At 38.6% G+C, this 20490-nt stretch overlaps 1 protein-coding gene across 1 annotated transcript; it reads right to left on the reverse strand.

The window, feature by feature from the left end:
• Positions 1-203: 203 nt before the first annotated feature.
• LOC121726127 (zinc finger protein 836-like) lies at positions 204-20177 on the reverse strand (the record flags this gene model as incomplete). The annotated part of the gene is made up of 10 exons (XM_042113361.1): positions 204-311; positions 3341-3460; positions 12241-12365; positions 15393-15518; positions 16586-16727; positions 17316-17476; positions 17834-18000; positions 19314-19409; positions 19598-19775; positions 19911-20177. Coding segments are annotated over 10 exons (1440 nt in total), but the record flags the coding sequence as incomplete, so codon positions are not given.
• Between the last annotated feature and the right edge of the window lie 313 nt (positions 20178-20490).

The following is a 20490-nucleotide window of genomic DNA, read 5'->3' on the forward strand; positions in this document are numbered from 1 at the left end:
TGCAAAACTGAACACCGAAGAATGATGTCGCTGGAATCATTTTCACCCTAGTCTGTAGAGTTTAGCAGCATACGAGACAAAACAGATTGAACAAGTTTAACTTTTTATTAGCAATAATAAATACTGATAAACCCTGTAATATTCATTACATCTAGTTTACTAAATAGTAAGTTGTACAAAAATATTGAGATCATAATGTATTATAGTTATATGGCACTCCAATAGGAACTAATATAAAGGAAATTACAATTATCTAATTACCAATAATACCATGCTGAGTTCTCTTGTGCTTCCACATGTCGCCCGAACGCCTAAAGACAACACACATTATGTAGAGTTAGTATGTATAAGTAGATGAAATAATTACAATTTGGCTAAAAATCATTTAATTTAATCAAAGAAGGCTACAGATACTTTGTGTCCTGGGAAAGGAAATAGGATACTTTTTATCCCGGAAAGTATACGGTTTTATAACGAATTGGCACAATGGACTTGCAGCCGTCATCTAGTCGTAATATATAAAGTTAAGATCAATTTACCTTCTGATAAAATTATATGGCATAAACAGTGTGGAACAAAAATAAGTGATAATACTTTAGGGTGTGTACGTGATCCTTGTCTCTGTCCACTGTGAAAGTAGCAGCGCTGAAAGATGATTTTTTTTTTCACTTTTATATCGGGCATGGGGCCGAGCGTTACGAGTTTCCCCATACCAAAGGTAAAAAAAAAAGATCTTTCAGCGCTGCTACTTTCACAGTGAACTCTCTACAAGGAATACGTACACACCCTAAAGTATTATCACTTATTTTTGTTACACCCTGTATAATAATAGGTTGGGAAAAAAGTCTTTTCGCATTATAGTATGTATGAACTTGTCATAAAATCTCTTGGGCTCTCTTGGCTTATCTGGCTGATTTTGGTATCATTAAAAAGTTTTAATTTTACAGTTTTGTAAAATTAAATGTGAGATTTTCATTTGTTTTTCTTATATTAAATGAGTGATTCTAATGAAGAAATTCGATACATTTTAACATTTTATTACAAAAAAGGTAAAAATACAACACAAGCCGCGAAAAAAATTTGTCATGTTTATGGACCTATTAATACTATATAGACTATGAGAGTAGCGCCGTTTAAGCGTTTTCAATTCGGAAATTTTGATATCAAAGATGCACGTCGCTCTGGATGGTCACCCTGTTACGGACAAAACTGATGCCATTTTTGAAAAAGTGGAGCAAGATAGGCATATTAATAGTAGTTACGATGTAGCTGAAGAAATGGGGATTGACCACAAAACGGTTTTGGCGCATTTGAAAAAATCTGGGTACACAAAAAAGCTCGAGATATTTGGGTGCCTCATGAGCTCACTGAAAGAAACCTAATGAACCGAGTACTCTTTATTACGACGTAATGAAACCGATCCATTTTTGAAGAAGGATCACCTATAGTTTAGTCAATTGTAATTAATAAACTTTATAAAAAAACCTTTTGGATATATAAATAGCGAAGTAACTTTTTCCCCAACCTAATACCTATATTATTTTAAATAGATGTTGCTTGCGACTGAAGCAATAGGAATCCCGCAGATAAAAGTAGCCTATTTTCGTCTCCATGGCCTATTTTATATCTTCTCTATTGTATTTGTACTGTATCGGAGAAAAATGATTAGTAGCCAAATGGCGGAACTACGTAATTTGATCGAGTTATGTCAAGACGACAATATCTCTACTTGACAAAACCCGACCAAATAACATAGGTCAGTCAGAGTAGACAGAATTATAGGTCAGTCATGTGCTTATTTTTAATGTCTCCAGTCTCTGGCGGTACATCTTACATAGCTTCATCGCATGGAGAACAATATTACATAACTTAACCACAACTGATTCAAAGGCTTAAATAATAATTATTATATGTAAACTCCTTAGTTATAATTTTGTAAGTACCTATATAATTTTAAGCCCAATCAAAACCAGACTTCCAAAACCTGGAATACCCCCAATTGACACAACAGTCGCGACTTGCGAGTTTTCTATTTCGGCCACTAAACCGGAATCTATCCTTTGTTATTTTTAGAAGCCAGTTGTACACAGTACAGGAAAGTTGGAAAATCCACTAATGTACCGCTCCCCGAATAGAAAAATCCATAGTGCTACGACTGAGATATTTGGAATTTGTGGCGTATTTTAAGAGGATACACCAAGAGCTAGAGAAATGAAAAACAAGTATGATAATAAAATGGAAAATTAAGGGAGGCTCCCATACAAAAAACACAATATTTGGCCTATTTTTGCTCTATAACGATACGGAACCCTTCGTGCGTGAGTCCGACTCGCACTTGGCCGATTATATACCGATATATAAGCCTGTTTTCTGGATGTTTGAACACAGCGGAAAATCTGGCAATTTTGTGGTAAAATGTGTGCCCCCACCCCCTCTAACTTCTAAAGTAGGGGCATGATAAGTCTAAAAAAATATATGATATACAGTACTATAAAAACTACTAACGAAAATTGGTTTGAACGAGATCTAGCTAAGTAGTAGTTTTTTTATACGTCATAAAATATGGTAAACCTTAAATTAACTTTCATTAAATCAACTGAAACATAAAAATAAATCAAAAACCTTTTAATTTCATAAAAAATAAACCTTATTGTTGCTGCGGAACCCTTCATGGGCGAGTCCAACTCGCACTTGACTGGTTTTTATTAATGATTAAATTATGAAAAGAAAGAAAACATAGGGGCATGCTTATAGTGGTAAGGAAAAAAACTATAACTCTACCGGCATAATCCAGGAAGGAAACAGGGCACAAGGTTCGTATGGAAAAACAGCCATAGTGTCTCCTCTCAATTCTGGGGTGGTGTATGAAATATGAAAGTAGTTTCAATGATTTCAATCATAATTTAATGTACCGTCAGAACAACTGCTTATGATACCATTAATTTACCCATGAATCACTTTTTCTGATAGTACATTGGCGAGACGAGTGGACGACGATGCAACGCGTCATCATCTCTAAGAGATGATGACGCCAGACAGTCCACACGGCGCGTTGCGTCAGCGTTGCGTGGACGCAGCGCTGCCGTTGCGTTGTTTTACATACAAATAACTAAGGCGCCGTGTGCCGTATGGAGTGGCTCTAACAGTCTTCTTTCTTACCTCAGAATACATTCTAAATTCCTGTAACCCCATTGTAAACAGTACCTTTACTGCCTTTACTAACCCTCTCCATTCCAAACTCTACTTTACCTGAGTCCATGCCAAACCATACCTTACTTGTGTCATTCCAAACCATTCTCTACCTGAGTCCATACCTTACTTGGTACAAAAAAGGTATTACCTGAAGGCGGTGTGGCAGACGTCGCACTCGTGGGGTTTCTCCCCGGTGTGGATGAGCGTGTGCACGGTGCGCGCGTACGGACGACGGAACGCCGCGCCGCAGATCTCGCATTTGTACGGCCTGGAATAGCGACGCGTTACTTATCCAGGTGGTCGGTATGGTTGTATAAGCTGGATAGGACATAAGCAATGCATAATATATTTACCGACTTCCAAAAGGAGGAGGTTGTACGTTCGGCTGTATCTATTTTTTTTTTGTATGTTCAACGATAACTCAGCCGTTTGTGATCCGATTTTCAAAATTCTTTTTGTGTTGTATAGGGTTTAACTCGAATTTGGTATCATGTTCAAGAAAGTGGTGATCTGATGATGGGATCCTGGAGGAATCGAGGGGACTCCTTGAAATTTGTATGGCAACATATAGTGATCTCAAATTTTTCTGAAGCATTCGAGGTAAATGCTACCAAAAAGTAAAATTTCGCACCAGGTTATACCCTGGATCCGAAGGTACTCAACAGAACTTTTGAATCCTTATAGATACAGGTTCGGAGATTTCGGCGTTGTTTAAACAACTGAAAGCATAAGCCAACATATGGCATAATTATGATTTTGATGATAATGATAAAATAAATTGATGAATTTATTTTATCATTATCATCAAAATCATAATTATGCCATGGGTCATCACATTATGACCCGATTATTGATGCTTTTCGTGATATGTTGCATCGAAGCAGATAACATTTTAAACTTTCGCGTTGCATTATAATTAAACTTTTTAATCGGGACTTAACGCGACTTATTAAAGGGACTGGTACCGACTTTGAAGTCGGTACCAGTCCCAAAAGCTTCAGATATTCTGACATTGACTGAACTCACGATAAAATTAGCTGGTACCGACTTCAAATAATGAAGACTGTAGTATGTACAGAAATAGTTGAGATTTAGACGAATTCTGAAAAAGGCACTATTATAGAGTTAGAGTTATTTAATACGTTTAGTTCATATTATTATTGTTTTTACCTTGGAAGTCGGTTTTAATTTTTTGTTAAAAATAATAATTGGAAAAATAGCTGATCAATACGTCTGTAATGTGGCTATGCGTTTCTTAGAGTTTGCCATCTTTGGTTAGTCCCTTTTCTATGGGTATATTGTATCTATTTCTATTTCTTTTATTCTGACTGAAAGATCGCCCGTACAGAAACTCCGAGGGAATTTTAAGAAATTTTAGATTTATAAAAATGTGTGCATAAAAAGTGGGTCCATTCAAGTTCAGTTGATAAAAAGGCTAGCATCACTATGCCTGTACTACACCATGGACTAAAGATCTAATGATCTGCAACAATGCTATTTAATATGGATTAGTCTTGCTGCCTTGCCTTACCTTTCCTTAAGGCTGAGCAAAAACTAAGGAACACTTTCACACAAGGTTGGTGGAGATTCGTGCCAATGCTGTAGTTTAGACAATTTTTTCCCCAAGCTCATTATAAATTACTAAAAGCAGCGCCCGTGACGCCCTCCCGATATACCAAGGGGCTACGTTAAACATACTGTCTTAAGTCTTAACAAATAAGAAAATTAATATAACAAAGAGTTACAATAAAACTACTTACTAATAGTCCTCTATCGATATATAATTTTTGTTGTTCCATACATAACAAATCATTTTTGTTTGAAAAGCTCCATAATTTTATACTGTACACACCTATCGATTCGACCATAATAATTTCAAAATTAATAACAAGTATGAAGTGTGATATAAGTAAGATGTATTTTGGGCACTATTATAGTAGTACAGCATATTAGACGAGTCAATAAGAGGATTCCACACCGCCCTTTTTTCCATACAAACGTTGTCCCCTGTTTCCTCCCTGGATAATGCTAGTAGAGTTATAATTTTTTTCCTGAATATCGACGGCCACTAATACAATGTCCCTATGTTTTCTTTTTTTTCATAATTTAATTATTAAATAAGATATGAACGTTCAAAAACCCAAAAAAATAGCCAGATTTTCCGCGGTTTTCAAACGTCCAGAAAACAGATTTGGCTAGATTATACAAAAAAAGCAAAACATAGGAACACAGCTCAAGCCTTTTTTTAATCTTTAATGAAGAAAGTACTTAAATCGGTTAAGTTTTAGAGAAGGAATCAGAGGACAACGAATCGTTGATTTTCTGGATTTTCTGCAGTTGTCTCTATCGCGTTCTGCGGTATAGGCTTGAGGTAACGGAGACAGCTATAGATATTACACGTACTTTTTTTTTCATTTCTCTAGCCCCTGTTGTATCCTCTTAAGTAACTCCGAATCTACGCGTAGTCGCGGAGAAAAAGCTCTGTGCAAAGCTTTTCCTACCATCTTCATGGTGGCGCTAGTTTTCGGCCACGCGCCAAGACATCCTTTTAGGATTGTAAATATATCTGGGTGCACGGGAGTGCACCCGCCGAGACGAGCCAAGCGAAGCGCAAGGCTTTACCTACCTTTTCTCGAAGTCTTTCGTCGCATTTTTGAACCCTCATAGAGTTGGTACTTGGTTCGCGATGTACTAGATAGTTCATATTCTTAGGATATTATGTCAATAATAGATTTATTAAACATACAAAGTCTCAATTGCATGGCTTTAATACTTTAGATTTTATTGATAAAATACACCAATATGAATGACTGACATACTGACTCACTGACACACTGATGATCATCAAAATGTTTGGCTGCTTCCTGAAGTGGTAGAAAGCTAAAATTTGGTATGTAATCTGAGTTTAGTATACAATCAACAAAAAATTCATAAACTTAAAACTTTCGCCCCCCTATGCCCTAAAATGCCTTGTAAAATGTTGCCTCGACGAGTCGTCGAAGCAACATTTTACAAGAAATACATATTTACTGGTAAGAAGTATTTGTTTAAGTTAAGGTCAGTAGATTTAAGCCATGTAGATTCAGAAGTTTGACTCTACATGAGATCTCATATCTTTTTCACAGGGTAAACCTAATAGGTATTAGGTATGTGGTCGTCTCGGCAACATTTTACAAGAAATGTTTTTGGTGGGATTACCACTTTTCGACTACCTTTGTCGTTACTTGCGACCACACTCAGAGACGTTTCGGTTTAACGATTACTTTACTTTAATTTAACGAAAAGTTTGTTAGTCTATAATCTATACTTATTGATAATTGATATATTTAAAATAAATAATAATTAAAATAATGAAGAATAGAAATAAATTCTACTTGAATTATATAATTTTAATAACAAAATATACTTATTTTGTTTCATTCTATAGTAAATGATTGATTTAATATAGTAAATATGCATAGAGTTATTATCCAAATTTTCATTAACTTAAATTTAAGTAAATATTAACTATCTGTAAGTGCGCCGCCCTTAAAGCACTGTGCCGTATTATTATACAATACGAATAAGTAAGTATTAAAGTAGGGCGTACTACGGAAGAATGTCTTGTCGTTAGCAGGAGCTCCAGCACGCAATGTGTCCGTAGGGCTACCTGCTACACCCTACACCCTACTCACTGCACTAGAAAAAAGAGGATACCTTTTTTCCTACGTTTCAAAAATACTCAAAATAGCTTCATGGATTGGCGGTTATAGAAAAAAAAATAAAGTTTTAAAAAAATATATAAGTAACTAATAATATTGTTTTTTCAAAATAACAATTGAAATTGCTACGAAATAACTTTGCCAACAGTACCTACAGCACAGTAACAATGCTATGTAGGTATAGCATTTTTACTTCGCAGAAGTTACTTCTTATTTCTTCTAAAAGGCTAAAAGCTCCAAAATAAAGCTTTCTGATAGAACTGCGTTATGTAGGATCCAACAGAAAGAAATGCACTATCCAGCAATGATTAAAGCAGCGCTAAAGTTATCAGGTAATAGTTTTGCTCGTTTGACTGTATATAATAATTAATAATATTATGTATGTCTGTCCCACCCACGGCAGAGCTCTAAACGACCGGCTACACATTTTCCCACGGTTGGAATTCTTTTTGTTAGGACTCAAAGTTCAATACTCCGTTATTAATAAACTTTTTTTGAAAATAGAAATTACTTGTGGCGGTTAAATTCATTCTCATTGTTTTCTTTAACTTTTAACTTATTATTTAAGTACTTTCATAAAAGTTATTTCTTGCAGACTGTCTCGATATCGCACTGTGAGCGCCATCTAGTGTCGATGTTATGTAACTTCGGTCCTAATTTCAAGAGAATTTGATTAGCTGCGTAATCATAACGGTGCCAAGTAATTTTCAAAATGTGGCAGCTTCAAGCTTATGTACATTTTAAAACGTTGCGTTTACGCAGCCGTCAAATATTTCCTATATTAGGGCATAGACTGGGTGGGTTGAACCTTGCACCAACTTACTATAACTGTAACTTTAACTACAATGCAAAATGTCAAATCTCTGGTTAAAGTCAAAAATGAACGCCATAGTATTTAACCATAACCATAGAGCTCGACAAGGCTTTAAATGCACGTGGCGAAAAAAGGAACTAACGCTGTCATCATACAAAAACTCAATTTTTAACAGTTCTCCTTTACTAGCAGCGCCTTCGCCCACGTTCATTTAAAGCCTTGTCGGACCAGCTTTCATCGTCAAATTCTGAGGTCAAAGTTAAAGTTAAAGTTAAATTTAGCTTTAACTAAAACCATAACTTTGACCATAACTGTAACTATAACCACGCCTCTGGTGAAACCCACCCTGAGGAAAATATTAGGGTAAGCAGGAGCTCACCCTATATTATAATAGTTAGTGCTAGATTGTTTATGTGAAAGTAGCTTTAATAATTATTATTTAAACAAATATATCTAATAAATAAAATTATCATGTCACGGTGTGCCTGGTTGAACCATAAAGTTAATATATTCCGCTAGGTATATTAACTTTATGGGTTGAACTCCTAGCTAATCGGCTAGGGTTGAGAATCGGACAACATCTTTTTTTTTTTAAAGAAGGCAAGTACCGCTGTAGCCCTGACGTCACTGCGACCCATGAGGATCTATTGTGACTCCTTCGCACTAGAGTATCATCCCCAACCCAATACTGCTCATAAATTGAACGATATAGTTGGGGTTGGAGCCACGAATTTCCTCTGTGGGTGAGTATTCGTGGTGACCAAGGTCAGGCACCTTACTCGACTGTCCTGCTCTGTAGTAGAGCAGGACAGTCGAGGAGAAGGTGAATAGGTGGTTCAACCACCTCCTCACAGAATCTGCATGTCGTCGTATGATACAAATACCCATTCTGTTTAGGTGTTTGTTGAGCTTGCAGTGCCCAGTGGTCGATTTACACGGGTGATTAACGGGTCGATTTTAGTAATTTGTAAATCGGTCATTAGGCTTCTGGAAAGGATTCTTACTTGGTTACTACCCAAGGTGAGCACTAATTCTGATAGTTACACACAGGTAGACACAGGGCCCCCGTAAGGGCTACTATTAGCGAAATACTTTATATGGCAAAACAACGTTTGCCGGGACAGTAAGTATATAAATAAAAATTAATTTTAAATTTTGTTAATATTGCATAAACTCGAGAACGACTGAACCGATTTGATTATTTCATTCCCGAATTATTCGAGGAAGTCCAAGAAAGTTAGAATAAAAAAAATACAGTGAGAAAGTTCCGAAGTAGTTCAGTAATAAAAAAATATTAGCTGTATAATATAAATAGTAACATTTAGAACAGCTTATAATATGTAGTAAGAGCGACAGAATTTTGTCGGCGCCGAAATAGTGTTTCGTAACCATCTAATTGCGTTTGGAAGTTGTATAGATTAAAAATCGAAGCCTCAATTCTACTAAATTATGCAACATTAATGCAGCTTTGTCCCTGATTCAAACTGGTCAAATTAAAAAGACTTTTAAGAACCATTTAGGTAGTAGAGAACGATCCAGCGACAGCCAGACTTTTGTCATCTTATAAAGGCTAAAAGTTCCCTGTATATGACCGCTATGGAGGTAAGAACGACTAGTATCCATATGAAATTTCGGTTGCGGTTACTTTAGGAGATCCGGTTCTGAAGGTATGAAGATCATTTTTCTATCTTATTTTCTACGGTATAACTGTAGAAAATATAATATCGCCATCCACTGCTGACTGCCTGACACTTACGACCACTTACGACAGTTGCTTCTCACTACCGGACCACTTGGAGTTTCGAGGTGTGTGGTAGTTCCTAAAGCCCGGAATGGGACATATCTAATCTCAGGCAGAGATTATCCAACATCAAAATCAGTTTAGTGGTTCAAGCTTTAGGCGAAGACAAACAGATACACAATTTAGCATTGATAATATTTACATGGATACTACCTATCCATACATAGCTGCAATATGGCGCAGTATTGTTCACAATATTGAACCAGCAAGAGTAAGTCTCGGCCACATCATGGAAGTATTCAACCCATATTCAACCTCAATAAAGAGAACCGGTCGCAGCGACGGCGCTGGCGGCAGGCAGGCGCTGCGCCCGCGCCGACCGTAGAGTTAACTGCGCACTCTCACCACGATTTAGGTTCTTATTTATAATACTTATTAATAATAAGAGGGTGAAACAAAACTAAGTAATAATACTTTTTTTATGTAATAAGGGGGCAAACGAGCAAGCGGGTCACCTGAAGGAAAACAACTTCCGTCGCCCATGGACACTCACAGCATCAGAAGAGCTGCAGGTGCGTTGCCGGCTTTTTAAGAGGGAATAGGGTAACGCTGTTTCACGCCGGTTTTCTGTGAGCCCGTGGTATTTCTCCAGTCGAGCCGGCCCATTCGTGCCGAAGCATGGCTCTCCCACGTTGACAAAAGTCTCTAGGGTTACTACTAATAATTATATATTCTGTGCTAGGGTGTGTAATGTGTATGTGTCCCTTATATAGAGTCCACTGTGAAAGTAGTAGCGCTGAAAGAGCAACATTTTTTGTGGTTTGTATGGGCAAGCGCCCGAGCGTAATAAATTTCCCAATTCCCCATACCAAAGTTAAAAAAAGTTGTTCTTTCAGCGCTGATAATATGTAATATGTTCACAGTAAACTCTATACAGGGAACTCATGCAGATCCTAAAGTAGATATTATCGCTTTGTTTGGTTACACCCTGTATAAGGTGGTAATAATTGTTATTTTATGAATAAAATGTTAAACAATAGCAATATAGTAGGTATTGTGCTTTGATAGTCGATGACAGATTTTCGAAGGTAACAAACCAAAATCTATTTATTAATACGCGAGCGAAAAACTTTGAAACCCTTTTTACGAAAAATGCAGAAACGTAGGAGCATGAAATTTCGCACGGTTGTAGTTTTTATGGTGAAGGAGTGCATCGAGCTAATATTATTTTGAAATTATGCTTTTATCATACATTTTTTTAATAAATAAAACTTACATACACTACAACACACACACTAGGAGATTTTGATTGACAATCCTATACCTACATATGTACACGAATTGTACTCTTTTATTTATGGTTGAAGTCTGTTGTCAAATTGAAAATAGATTAAGGCCGGTATAAAAGTCTGTACTTAAGACGCGGTTCGGCTCTGTGATTGGTCCAAATTTTGACAGCCAACCAATCACAGAGCCTGAACCGCGTCTTGAGACCGAGATGCATCTTGAGTACTGACTATTTATACCGGCCTTAGTTTTTTTTTATTGAATCTTAAATACTGAGGCAATTATTATTATTACACGGCCACTCTATCGTCATTTGACTTTATTAATCTGAGACTTTCGCAGGAATTATGTCTAAAAAATAATAAAGTCAGTATTTTTTACAATAGAATATCAATAGAAAAGCGTTGTTTGAAACTTAGGTATACTTAATTAAATTTTTTTTGAGGTCGAATTTTGACCATTGTATTGGGCGATCTCTAGTTACTATAAATAGATTATTATTTTGTCTCCAAAATAACAATGGATAAAATTTGACAAAATTATAATATATTTTATATACTGTTTAGGTTACCAATTAATAATTTTGAAGCAATGTCTTGTTTAAATTGGGGTCTCTAGCTCCATCTAACGGCTAAAGTCATTAAACTAGATTGAAACCATTGCAGCATTTTTCAATGTTTTGAGTACTTACATAATATTTTATTATTAATTTAATATAGTTTATTTTAGCCAAAATATATTGTCATTTAAATTTGTGGTATGGCGATTTCTACCAACAACACAAGCTAGCATCATTATACTTAGGTAATTTTATTCTATAAAAAATCTCACAGTGAAGGTCAAACAACACTTCCTCACACCCAGTGATACATCAATGCTAAAACGAGTTCATATGCGTAATCTATTTTCCTTTTTACTTATGCAAACTAATATTATATAGCCACTAAAAATAAATCTGCTTTTAGTACCAAGTAAATGTCACGAGAAATTCGTAAATAAATGTTTTCGTTAGACGCTTGCATAGTACGTTTTATTTGACGATAGTTTTATTGTCGACCGAATACCTATGTCCTATATTATAGTAGATACAAACTACAGATCGACCTTTAGGTCCTATATAGGCCTTTAGGACCTCTTGGAACTATCATCTGAATATTATTTGCTTGCTTGTCCTTTGTGACCTCTTAAAATTATCGTCATCATATTTTTGGTTGAGTTCGTGGTATTCCGCATGAGCCTTTAAAACCCTTTAAAGCCAAAAATTTAAAAAAATTGATTTATAAGATAGTACGCATTTAAGTTCTATTATCTATTCTATTATCATAGCCGCCAGGAGTAGAAAATCAAAAATATATGATTCTACATAACGCATCGCATTACGCCATGTTATCATAGCAATCCAATACTCAAGCTTCCTCAGTAGCCTGGTAGAGACTAGAGACTCACGAAGAGAGCCTGGGTAGTTAAGCAACTAGTGAAGAGTCTCCATGTCAAGCAGGACTTACCTGTGGTCCGTATGTATGCGGGCGTGCTCTCGCAGTCGCGCGGCGGCGGTGAAGGTCTTGGGGCAGGCGGCGCAGGCGAACGGCCGCTCGCCGGTGTGCGTGCGACGGTGGTCGTCGCGCTCCACCTGGTACAGAGTGGGAGTCCTGTAGTCAGTGGCGGCCCTAGGGGGTGGCGAACAGGACAATCGCCCGGGGCCTCATCGCCGGTATTCATAAAACAAAGGGCCTTCCACGCGGGGCCTCGCAATGCCAATTGGTAAGGCCGCCAGTCGCCACGGCCTGTAGTCTTAATGTAGGACTTCTGGTTCTGGGCCTGGGGCAAATTACCCAGGTTCTGGGCCAGGGGGGGGGGGCAAATTACGCAGATTCTAGGCCAGGGGGGGCAAATCAGATTTTTTATAAGCTAGGTGTTTATAAAGAATAAAAAATTAATAATTTTTAGTTGTATTGCAAACAAATGGCAAAAATTCGTTATTTTTGTAGACGAAAGTACTAGATAATATACTTAGTAGGGACGTCAACATGATCCAGGGGGGGTAGCTGCCCCCCCCCCCTCGGTACGCCCATGCACCCCGCTCAATCCATACCCCACCAAGGAGACCGTAAGGCTCTGTCCCCATCAGACACGGCGCGGCGCCGGCACCGTGTTACGGTACGACGCCGCCACCGTGATACGGTACGGAGCCGCACCGTGTCACGGTGCCGCGTACGGTGCGTCCCTATTCAGTCGATATTTGCGCTCGAACGAGAGTGCTTGTCTGGATAATGGATATGGATCGCGAAAAATTATTCTCTTGTTGTTACTAAGACGAGGATTGAAAAAGAATCATTAAATATTTTTTGAAGTCGGTTAAAAAGAAACCGAGGAAATTTTATCTATTATTTATTATAGATAAAATTTCCTCGGTATACATGACAATATTTGCATTACGCGACTTTGATATGTATTTTCATATTATGCCTCGTTTAAGTTTGGACACAAATTTTGTTCGGAGTTTCACCAGAATAGGGGCGCGCGGTGCACCGTACACAGCACCGTGTCACGGTGCGGCGCCGTACCGTATCACGGTGGCGGCGTCGTGCCGTAACACGGTGGCGGCGCCGTGCCGTGTCTGATGGGGACGCAGCCTAGCCTGTTTCAAACAGCTTGGAAACAAACCAAAAAACAAACCCCCTGGAATTACGCCGAGATGTAGCTTCACTCTGCATCCTCTATCGGTTGTATCACGGGGAGTGCTCTGAGGAATTGTTCGGAATCATACCACCTGCAACTTTTCGCTATCGTCCCACGCGAAAAACATACCATCCTCATCACCTTGATGAGTGGCAGTCTTCCACAGTGCGTTTTTCGCGTAACTTTCTGCCTTGCACTGTAAAACTCTGAAATGAACTGTCACCAGCAGTATTTCCGGACCGATACGACCTGCAAACCTTCAAGAAAAGAGCGTATTCCCTCTTAAAAGGCCGGCAACGCACCTGCAGCTCTTCTGATGTTGCGAGTGTCCATGGGCGACGGTAGTTGCTTACCATCAGGTGACCCGTTTGCTCGTTAGCCCCCTTATTTAATAAAAAAAAAGCCTAACAGTAGGCGAGTTCAATATTATGTAAAGGTATAGCTGGAAACTTTTGAGATTCGATCGCTAGGCAAAACTCGGCACATGTTAATAAGTTATTAGTTACCTACCAACCACGTGCCACTGATTGTGGATTTCCCGATGAGGGTGTTTGATATTCTATTTGCCACCAGGTGCCGCTAGGTAGCCTTAGGGTCAATCGTGTCAAATAGACATATTATCTTGACACATAATAATAATAATAATAATAATAATTACCTAGTAGGAAGCCTGTGTCAGAACCATAAAGTTAATATACCTAGCGGAATAGAGCAACAATCTCGAGCTGTCAAACGAAACCAAAATTGCTTTTCATCTGTGTGAAAAATATGTGTACGTATTACACTTACACAAGCATGATTGAACATGAATTCTATGAGTCAACGTGCGGCATGTGCCGACTGGACGTCAAAAAAAGAGTGCTGCTGTCATGTATCACACGTCGCTTTTTACCACGCAGTGTTACTGATGACATCTCTCTTGCTCCGGAGTCAGCACTCAGCAGGCCTTTGTTTCTCTATTCCGCTAGGTATGTTAACTTTATGGTCAGAACACAACACACATGACAGCTAAAATATCTTGACATAATATGACAGTAGTTTGACAGGATAGACCCTTAGGCTACATAGCGGCACCTGGTGGCAAATAGAATATCAAACACCCTCATTGGTTAATGGTTAGCTCTTATCACCCGACTGAAGATTCAAATATTCCAAATAGTTTTAACTTTTAAAGATACCGGCCTTTCTTTCAAATAGTTAAAAGTTGAATTTAAATTCGGTACGATATGAGAATAAAGAGGTTCCAAATGAGATTTGACTCACTGGAAGGGTATCTATAAGGTCGCGAATATTGGCCTAGAATATAGTCCTAGTTTATTACAAACCTAATAATTATATTTTTCTTCCTAAGATATATCCATTTAATTATCTAACATTAATTTAGGAAGTGTGCAAAATCTAAAAATATAGAACCAAAGCTAATTAATTAACCTTCTTATAAGAAGCATTAGAAAAAATAACCAAAACAAAATAAATCTATTCTCACATGAATAGACGTTGTCCTTTGTCTCCTCGCTGGAAATTAGCGTGACCCAATTTGAACCGCGCCGCGGCTGCGAGCAGCTTACTAATTCCGTGTTTGAACATTCTTGTACCAATAAAGTGTTTTATTTAATTGTTTAAATAATATTAGAAAAAAATAGTAAATATCATGTACCTAGCTGCTATAATAAAATAGTTTTGAAATTTCGACAATCCAGACATATATTATATTATGTAGAAGGCTAGTAGAAGGTCACAAATTAGGCTTTTTAGCACCAGAGTCCAGACCCTCTAGACTGCTCGAGGATAGGCGTTTTTGCTATTGCCAGTAGATTTAAGCTCTGGTTTTTTTTGAAAAAGTGATCCTGATGTTTCAGCCTAGATCACAAGACAGAATATCACTTGGCAGTTGGCATGCAACCGAAAATTTTAAAATGAATCTCCCATATGGCTTGCTATGTTCCTAGGCCAGAGGATGCTAGCTCTGGATACTAACCTTAACTTTGAAGGCCTTAGAGCAGAGATCGCAGGGGTAGGGTCGCTCGCCGGTGTGCATGCGCATGTGGATGGCCAGGTGACCCGACTGGTTGAAGCGACGCCCGCAGACACGACATGGGTAGCCCTAGAGTAAACTTGGCTGTAAAAAGATCTAGGATTTGGGCTACTAATCGGGATAAGCTAGCCATCAACATTCTAACTGAATATTGATGGCCTATGGGATGGGAGCTTATGCGACAATATAGCTCTATCAAGTACCTAGCTACTGCTAAACCTGTAATATTGTAATTTGTCCTAGGTGTTAAAAATATGCCACTCGGAATCAGTTGCAAACTGCCTAAGCAGTAAGCAGTAGCGGCTGTTATGGCTACTAGGCGACCGCCCAGGGCCCCAGATAAAAAGGGGCGCTGGAGGCAGACAAAAAGGGGCACCGCAAGCACTCTGGAACGAACTGTCACCAGCAGTATTTTCGGACCTGTAAATACGACCTGCAAACCTTCAAGAAGAGAGCGTATTCCCTCTTAAAAGGCAGGCAACGCACCTGCAGCTCTTCTGATGTTGCGAGTGTCCATGGGCGACGGTAGTTGCTTAACATCAGGTGATCCGTTTGCTCGTTTGCCCCCTTATTTTATTTAAAAAAAGGTGCTCTATCAGCAACCTGGGCACTGAAGAAAACTCGCCCAGGGCGCTGGTAGTGCTAAAACCAGCGCTGTACCTAAGGATGATTCTGGCGAATATTGGCAATAGTTCTATAGTATCAGCAGGTTCGGTGCGGTGGGGCAAGGCTCCCTGAGGTACCTACATTAGGTATAATTAGCTCTTATTAGCTGCAGTGACGGATTAACCCTTAACCAAATTAAGCAATTGCCTAGGGCATCACGTCTGAGGGGGCACCAGAGGAAGCACAAAAAAATGTCCTTAGGGCACGTTCACGTCTCACTCTCACACTCACGTCACCAAAAACCACATCAAAAAAAGTTTCTAGGAAAAAACTAATGTTTTAAGCGGCAAAGGATTAAAGACCGATTCTAGTTGACATAGTACAGATAGGGGGACCCACAGGCATGGATCGCTTAGGGCATCAAGTAACCTTAATCTGTCACTGATTAGCTACAAGAGATTTTATGCTTCAAACCTTATGTAGCCATTGATATTGTCCTGAGTCCTTTAGTGTGTCTTTAATATCCTCACCGGCTTGGTGTTCCTGTGCATCTTCCTGTGAGTGTGCAGCGCGCACATGCTGCCCAGCACCTTGTCGCACTCGTCGCACACGTAGGCCGTAAGCGGTGCGCCCTCGGGACGGTCCTCGCCGCGTTTGTGGCGGTACAGTTCCCTGGGAAAGAAATCGGTTGATGTTGAAGATTAACCCATCAAGCCCCATAAGCTAACCAGTGAGCGAGACACAATAAAATAACAATAGATTTCCAAGAATCCACGATCGAAGGTTAAGGAATAAGGGACAAACTAAGATCGGCAAAGAAATAACAAGTTCTTTTTTCACCTGATGGAAAGCAACTAAGTACCTACCGTCGCCCATGGACACTCGCGTTGCCGGCCTTTTAAGATGGAATACGCTCTCTTCTTGAAAGTTTGCAGGTCGTTACTCGTAAATACTGCTGATGACTTAGTTCGTTCTAGAGTTTTACAGTGCGCGGCAGAAAGTTACGCGAAAAACCCATGGTGGAAGACTGTCATTTCTCAAGGTGATAAGGACAGAGGATGGTATATTTTTCGCGTGGAACGATGGCGAAAAGTTGCGAAAAGTTCGCTGCCAGATTTTTAAATTTGGAAAGCCAGAGTCTTCTGGAGCCACTACTAAAGTCTATTAGACTACTATAATAGTCATAGCACTTTTTCTTTAGAAAATATTAAATAAATATTGTACCTATTAGTTTTTTGGCTTTCTCTCTTACGTCCTTACCTAGCTGACACGAACAGTTGGTTACAGGAACCACAGTTCCACATCTTATTGGAGTTGTGTCTGCGCGCGCGAGGTTGACACTGGCCGGTGTGATCGCTGTCACTGCAGGTGTTACAGCTGTTGGACGGCACTACTTGCGGATAGGACTCTATGGGACTAAGCTGTAAACAGGATATTGGAAGAACAGAGTATACATAAAGTGATAGAATGAGAGACTCAAAACTCAAAAAAGGGCGATAAAACAAGCATAACTATTAGCTATAGTCTATAGGTAGCTGGTAAGTAGTCTTTATTGGAGAAAAGTTAATAAATCAATGCTTTTGTTTCCTCACGGATCTATATCTAGGACTTAGGAGCGAGTGCAAGTGCTCGTATTGAAAAACAGATCTTTATGTAAACAATATTATTGAGTCGAAATTAATCTGCCCATCGGCCAATAACCACTTGCCTATACGCAAATTTCTCTATCGAGCTTATATTATGTTTGCCTTTTGCCTCTTTAGAGTAACTATCTTTACCACTTGATCGGTGTACAACGGTTCATCGACGAAGCAGATGAGCTTATGCTTGTCCAGAGCTTCGCCCGTCGCGAACAGGTACTTGCAGCCGTCACACACGAACATAATGCTTAGCCGCCGAGAACACACGCGGCTGCGGCTGTCCTGCCCCAGGCAGCATAGTTGCTCTGCAATGTGACTAGTATGAAGCGGTAATATTATGAATTATGATGAAGTTATAAGCCTGGACATAGAAGTTTTTAATTTAAGCTGCAACTGCCCAGCCCTAGGCAGCATAGTTGCTCTGCAAATGTCAGTACTGCTGGAAGTGGTAATACGACGTAGTGAGAAACCCATAGACGTTTTTAATTTATGACGGAACTGTCCAGCTTCAGAGAGTATAGTTGCTCTGCAATGTGGCGTTAGCATGAAGCGGTAATACAATGCAGTAATAAGATGCAGATAATGCTGATTTTTTTTATTGATATTCTTAAACGACCTCTGTGGCTCAGTGGTGAGCACGTTGTTGGTAGCTCAAGCCGGGGGTCGCGGGTTCGAATCCCGCCGACGGAACAAAAAGTTTTCAAAGTTCCTGGGTCATGGATGTGTATTAAATATGTGTATCATATACCTAATAAAAATCTTAAATGTATGTATAGTATAAAAGTATAAAATATATTTCCGTTGTCTGGTACCTGTAACACAAGTCCTTCAGGTACTTACCACGGGGCCAGACTGCCGTGGTGTGAAGCGTCCATAGATATATATTACCGTACATATTATTTATCTTACGAGTGTTAAGATAAAAAGTATACAGTTATAAAAGTACAAGACTGGGTGGGTTGCACCAGAGGCGTGGTTAAAGATAAAGTTATGGTTATAGTTATGGCTAACTTTAACTTTAACCTTAACTTTGACCACAGAATTTGACAGATGACAGCTGGTCCGACAAGGCTTGAAATAAACGTGGGCGGGGGCACTGCTGGTAAAGGACAACTGTCAAAAATGGCGTTTTTGTATGATGACAGCGTTAGTTCCTTTTTTCGCCACGTTCATTCAAAGTCTTGTCGAGCTCAAGGTTATGGTTAAATATGGCGTTCATTTTTTACTATAACCAAAGATTTGACATTTTGCATTGTAGATATAGTTAAAGTTACAGTTATAGTTAAAGTAAGTTGGTGCTACCCACCCTGACTGCTGCACTCACAGCCGCACTCAGAGGACAGAGACATAACGATGATTAAACTTTAATGAAGAATTTGACAGATACGCCAAAAATAATCGCGAGTGTCGTGAATCTAGTTCTTAAATTATTGATTGTGTGATCACTGATCCTGTGTCGATAATTAGCACTAAGAGGACAGTCACTAGTCAGTGTTTTGTACACATTCAGTTTAGTTCTGACTGCTGAGTTAATACAAATTGATTAAAGTAAAAAATATATTTTGGACTTTGGTTCAAAATATTACAGTAATTTAATTGGTAAGGAAGTATATTTTACCATCGGGCTCAGACTCCAGTGCGGTGGACAAAACTCGTTCACACAGGGTACAAACCAGCCACTCGCATTCAAAATTGATGCTACTGTTAGCGCCATCTGTTGAGAGTTAGTAGGTACTTAGATAAATGGTCAACTTTCCCAGTGCTGGCCGCTGGGATGGTTGTGTGAGAAGAAAATTCTAGCTTATTCTTGTTCTTGTTATTATTGGTAGAAGAATTGCGTACATTGCAAATAAAAAAAATGGAATTAGCAAAAAAAATAAATAAAAACAAAAACTTTGTTACCAATAAAAGTATGTTCTTTGGCGGGAATAGAAGCCACCGCTTCTTGTCCCTTTTGTTCTACAGGAGTGGTGTGCGCGAATATAGCATGGTCGAGAAGATCAGCCTCATTCGTGAATATTTCCTGACACATTACACACGTATGTAAAGCCAACAAGGATGATTCATTGGTAGCTAACGTCTGAAAAATATTTTTTAACGTTGTTGTTATACTAATTATTTTTTTAACAGTCAATTAAAGTTATTGTGGCTTAAACCATAAACTTATAATATATTAAACTGTTTAATTAAAAATTTTACAATTAAAATTTCCTACCTTCTCGTTTGTTGTAAGTCCTGATGGAAGTAAAAATTGATTTACTGTGTGGTCATCTAACAAGGTAGGCTCATAATTTAACGGGCTATTTGTTTGAAGAACGTACAGCTCAGGTGCTAATTCTAAATTTGAATTAATCTCATTCGTAGTTTGAATTTCAGTAGTACCGTCAACGGCATAAAAAATATTTCCGGAATCATTAAAGTTTATCGACAAATTATTTTCAACGGACGATATGAGCGCCTCCGTCACTGTAACAAGATCTTTATCTTCGGTATGCAGTGAACTTGAAAAATCTACATCATTGTTAAAAAGCAGTTCTTCTGTGTTAGAATTATAAGGCAAGTCGGGCGGATCAAACATCATCTTTCTATCTGAAATAAAAATAGTCAGTCCAATAAGTACCATAGGGCATAGTAATAATTATATTGATTACAAGACGTGTGGGCAAGTGATACAAGTTCAAGAAACGTGTTAAACATGTAGGGTAAATGACTAGTAGATTGGACAGTACTAGTCATTGGAAAAAGCACAAAAACACCATATTTATTAATGTTGCTTTAAAAACTGACTGTTTTTC

The sequence above is a fragment of the Aricia agestis genome, chromosome 4 (genome assembly GCF_905147365.1).
Source record: "Aricia agestis chromosome 4, ilAriAges1.1, whole genome shotgun sequence".
Classification (NCBI taxonomy): domain Eukaryota; kingdom Metazoa; phylum Arthropoda; class Insecta; order Lepidoptera; family Lycaenidae; genus Aricia; species Aricia agestis.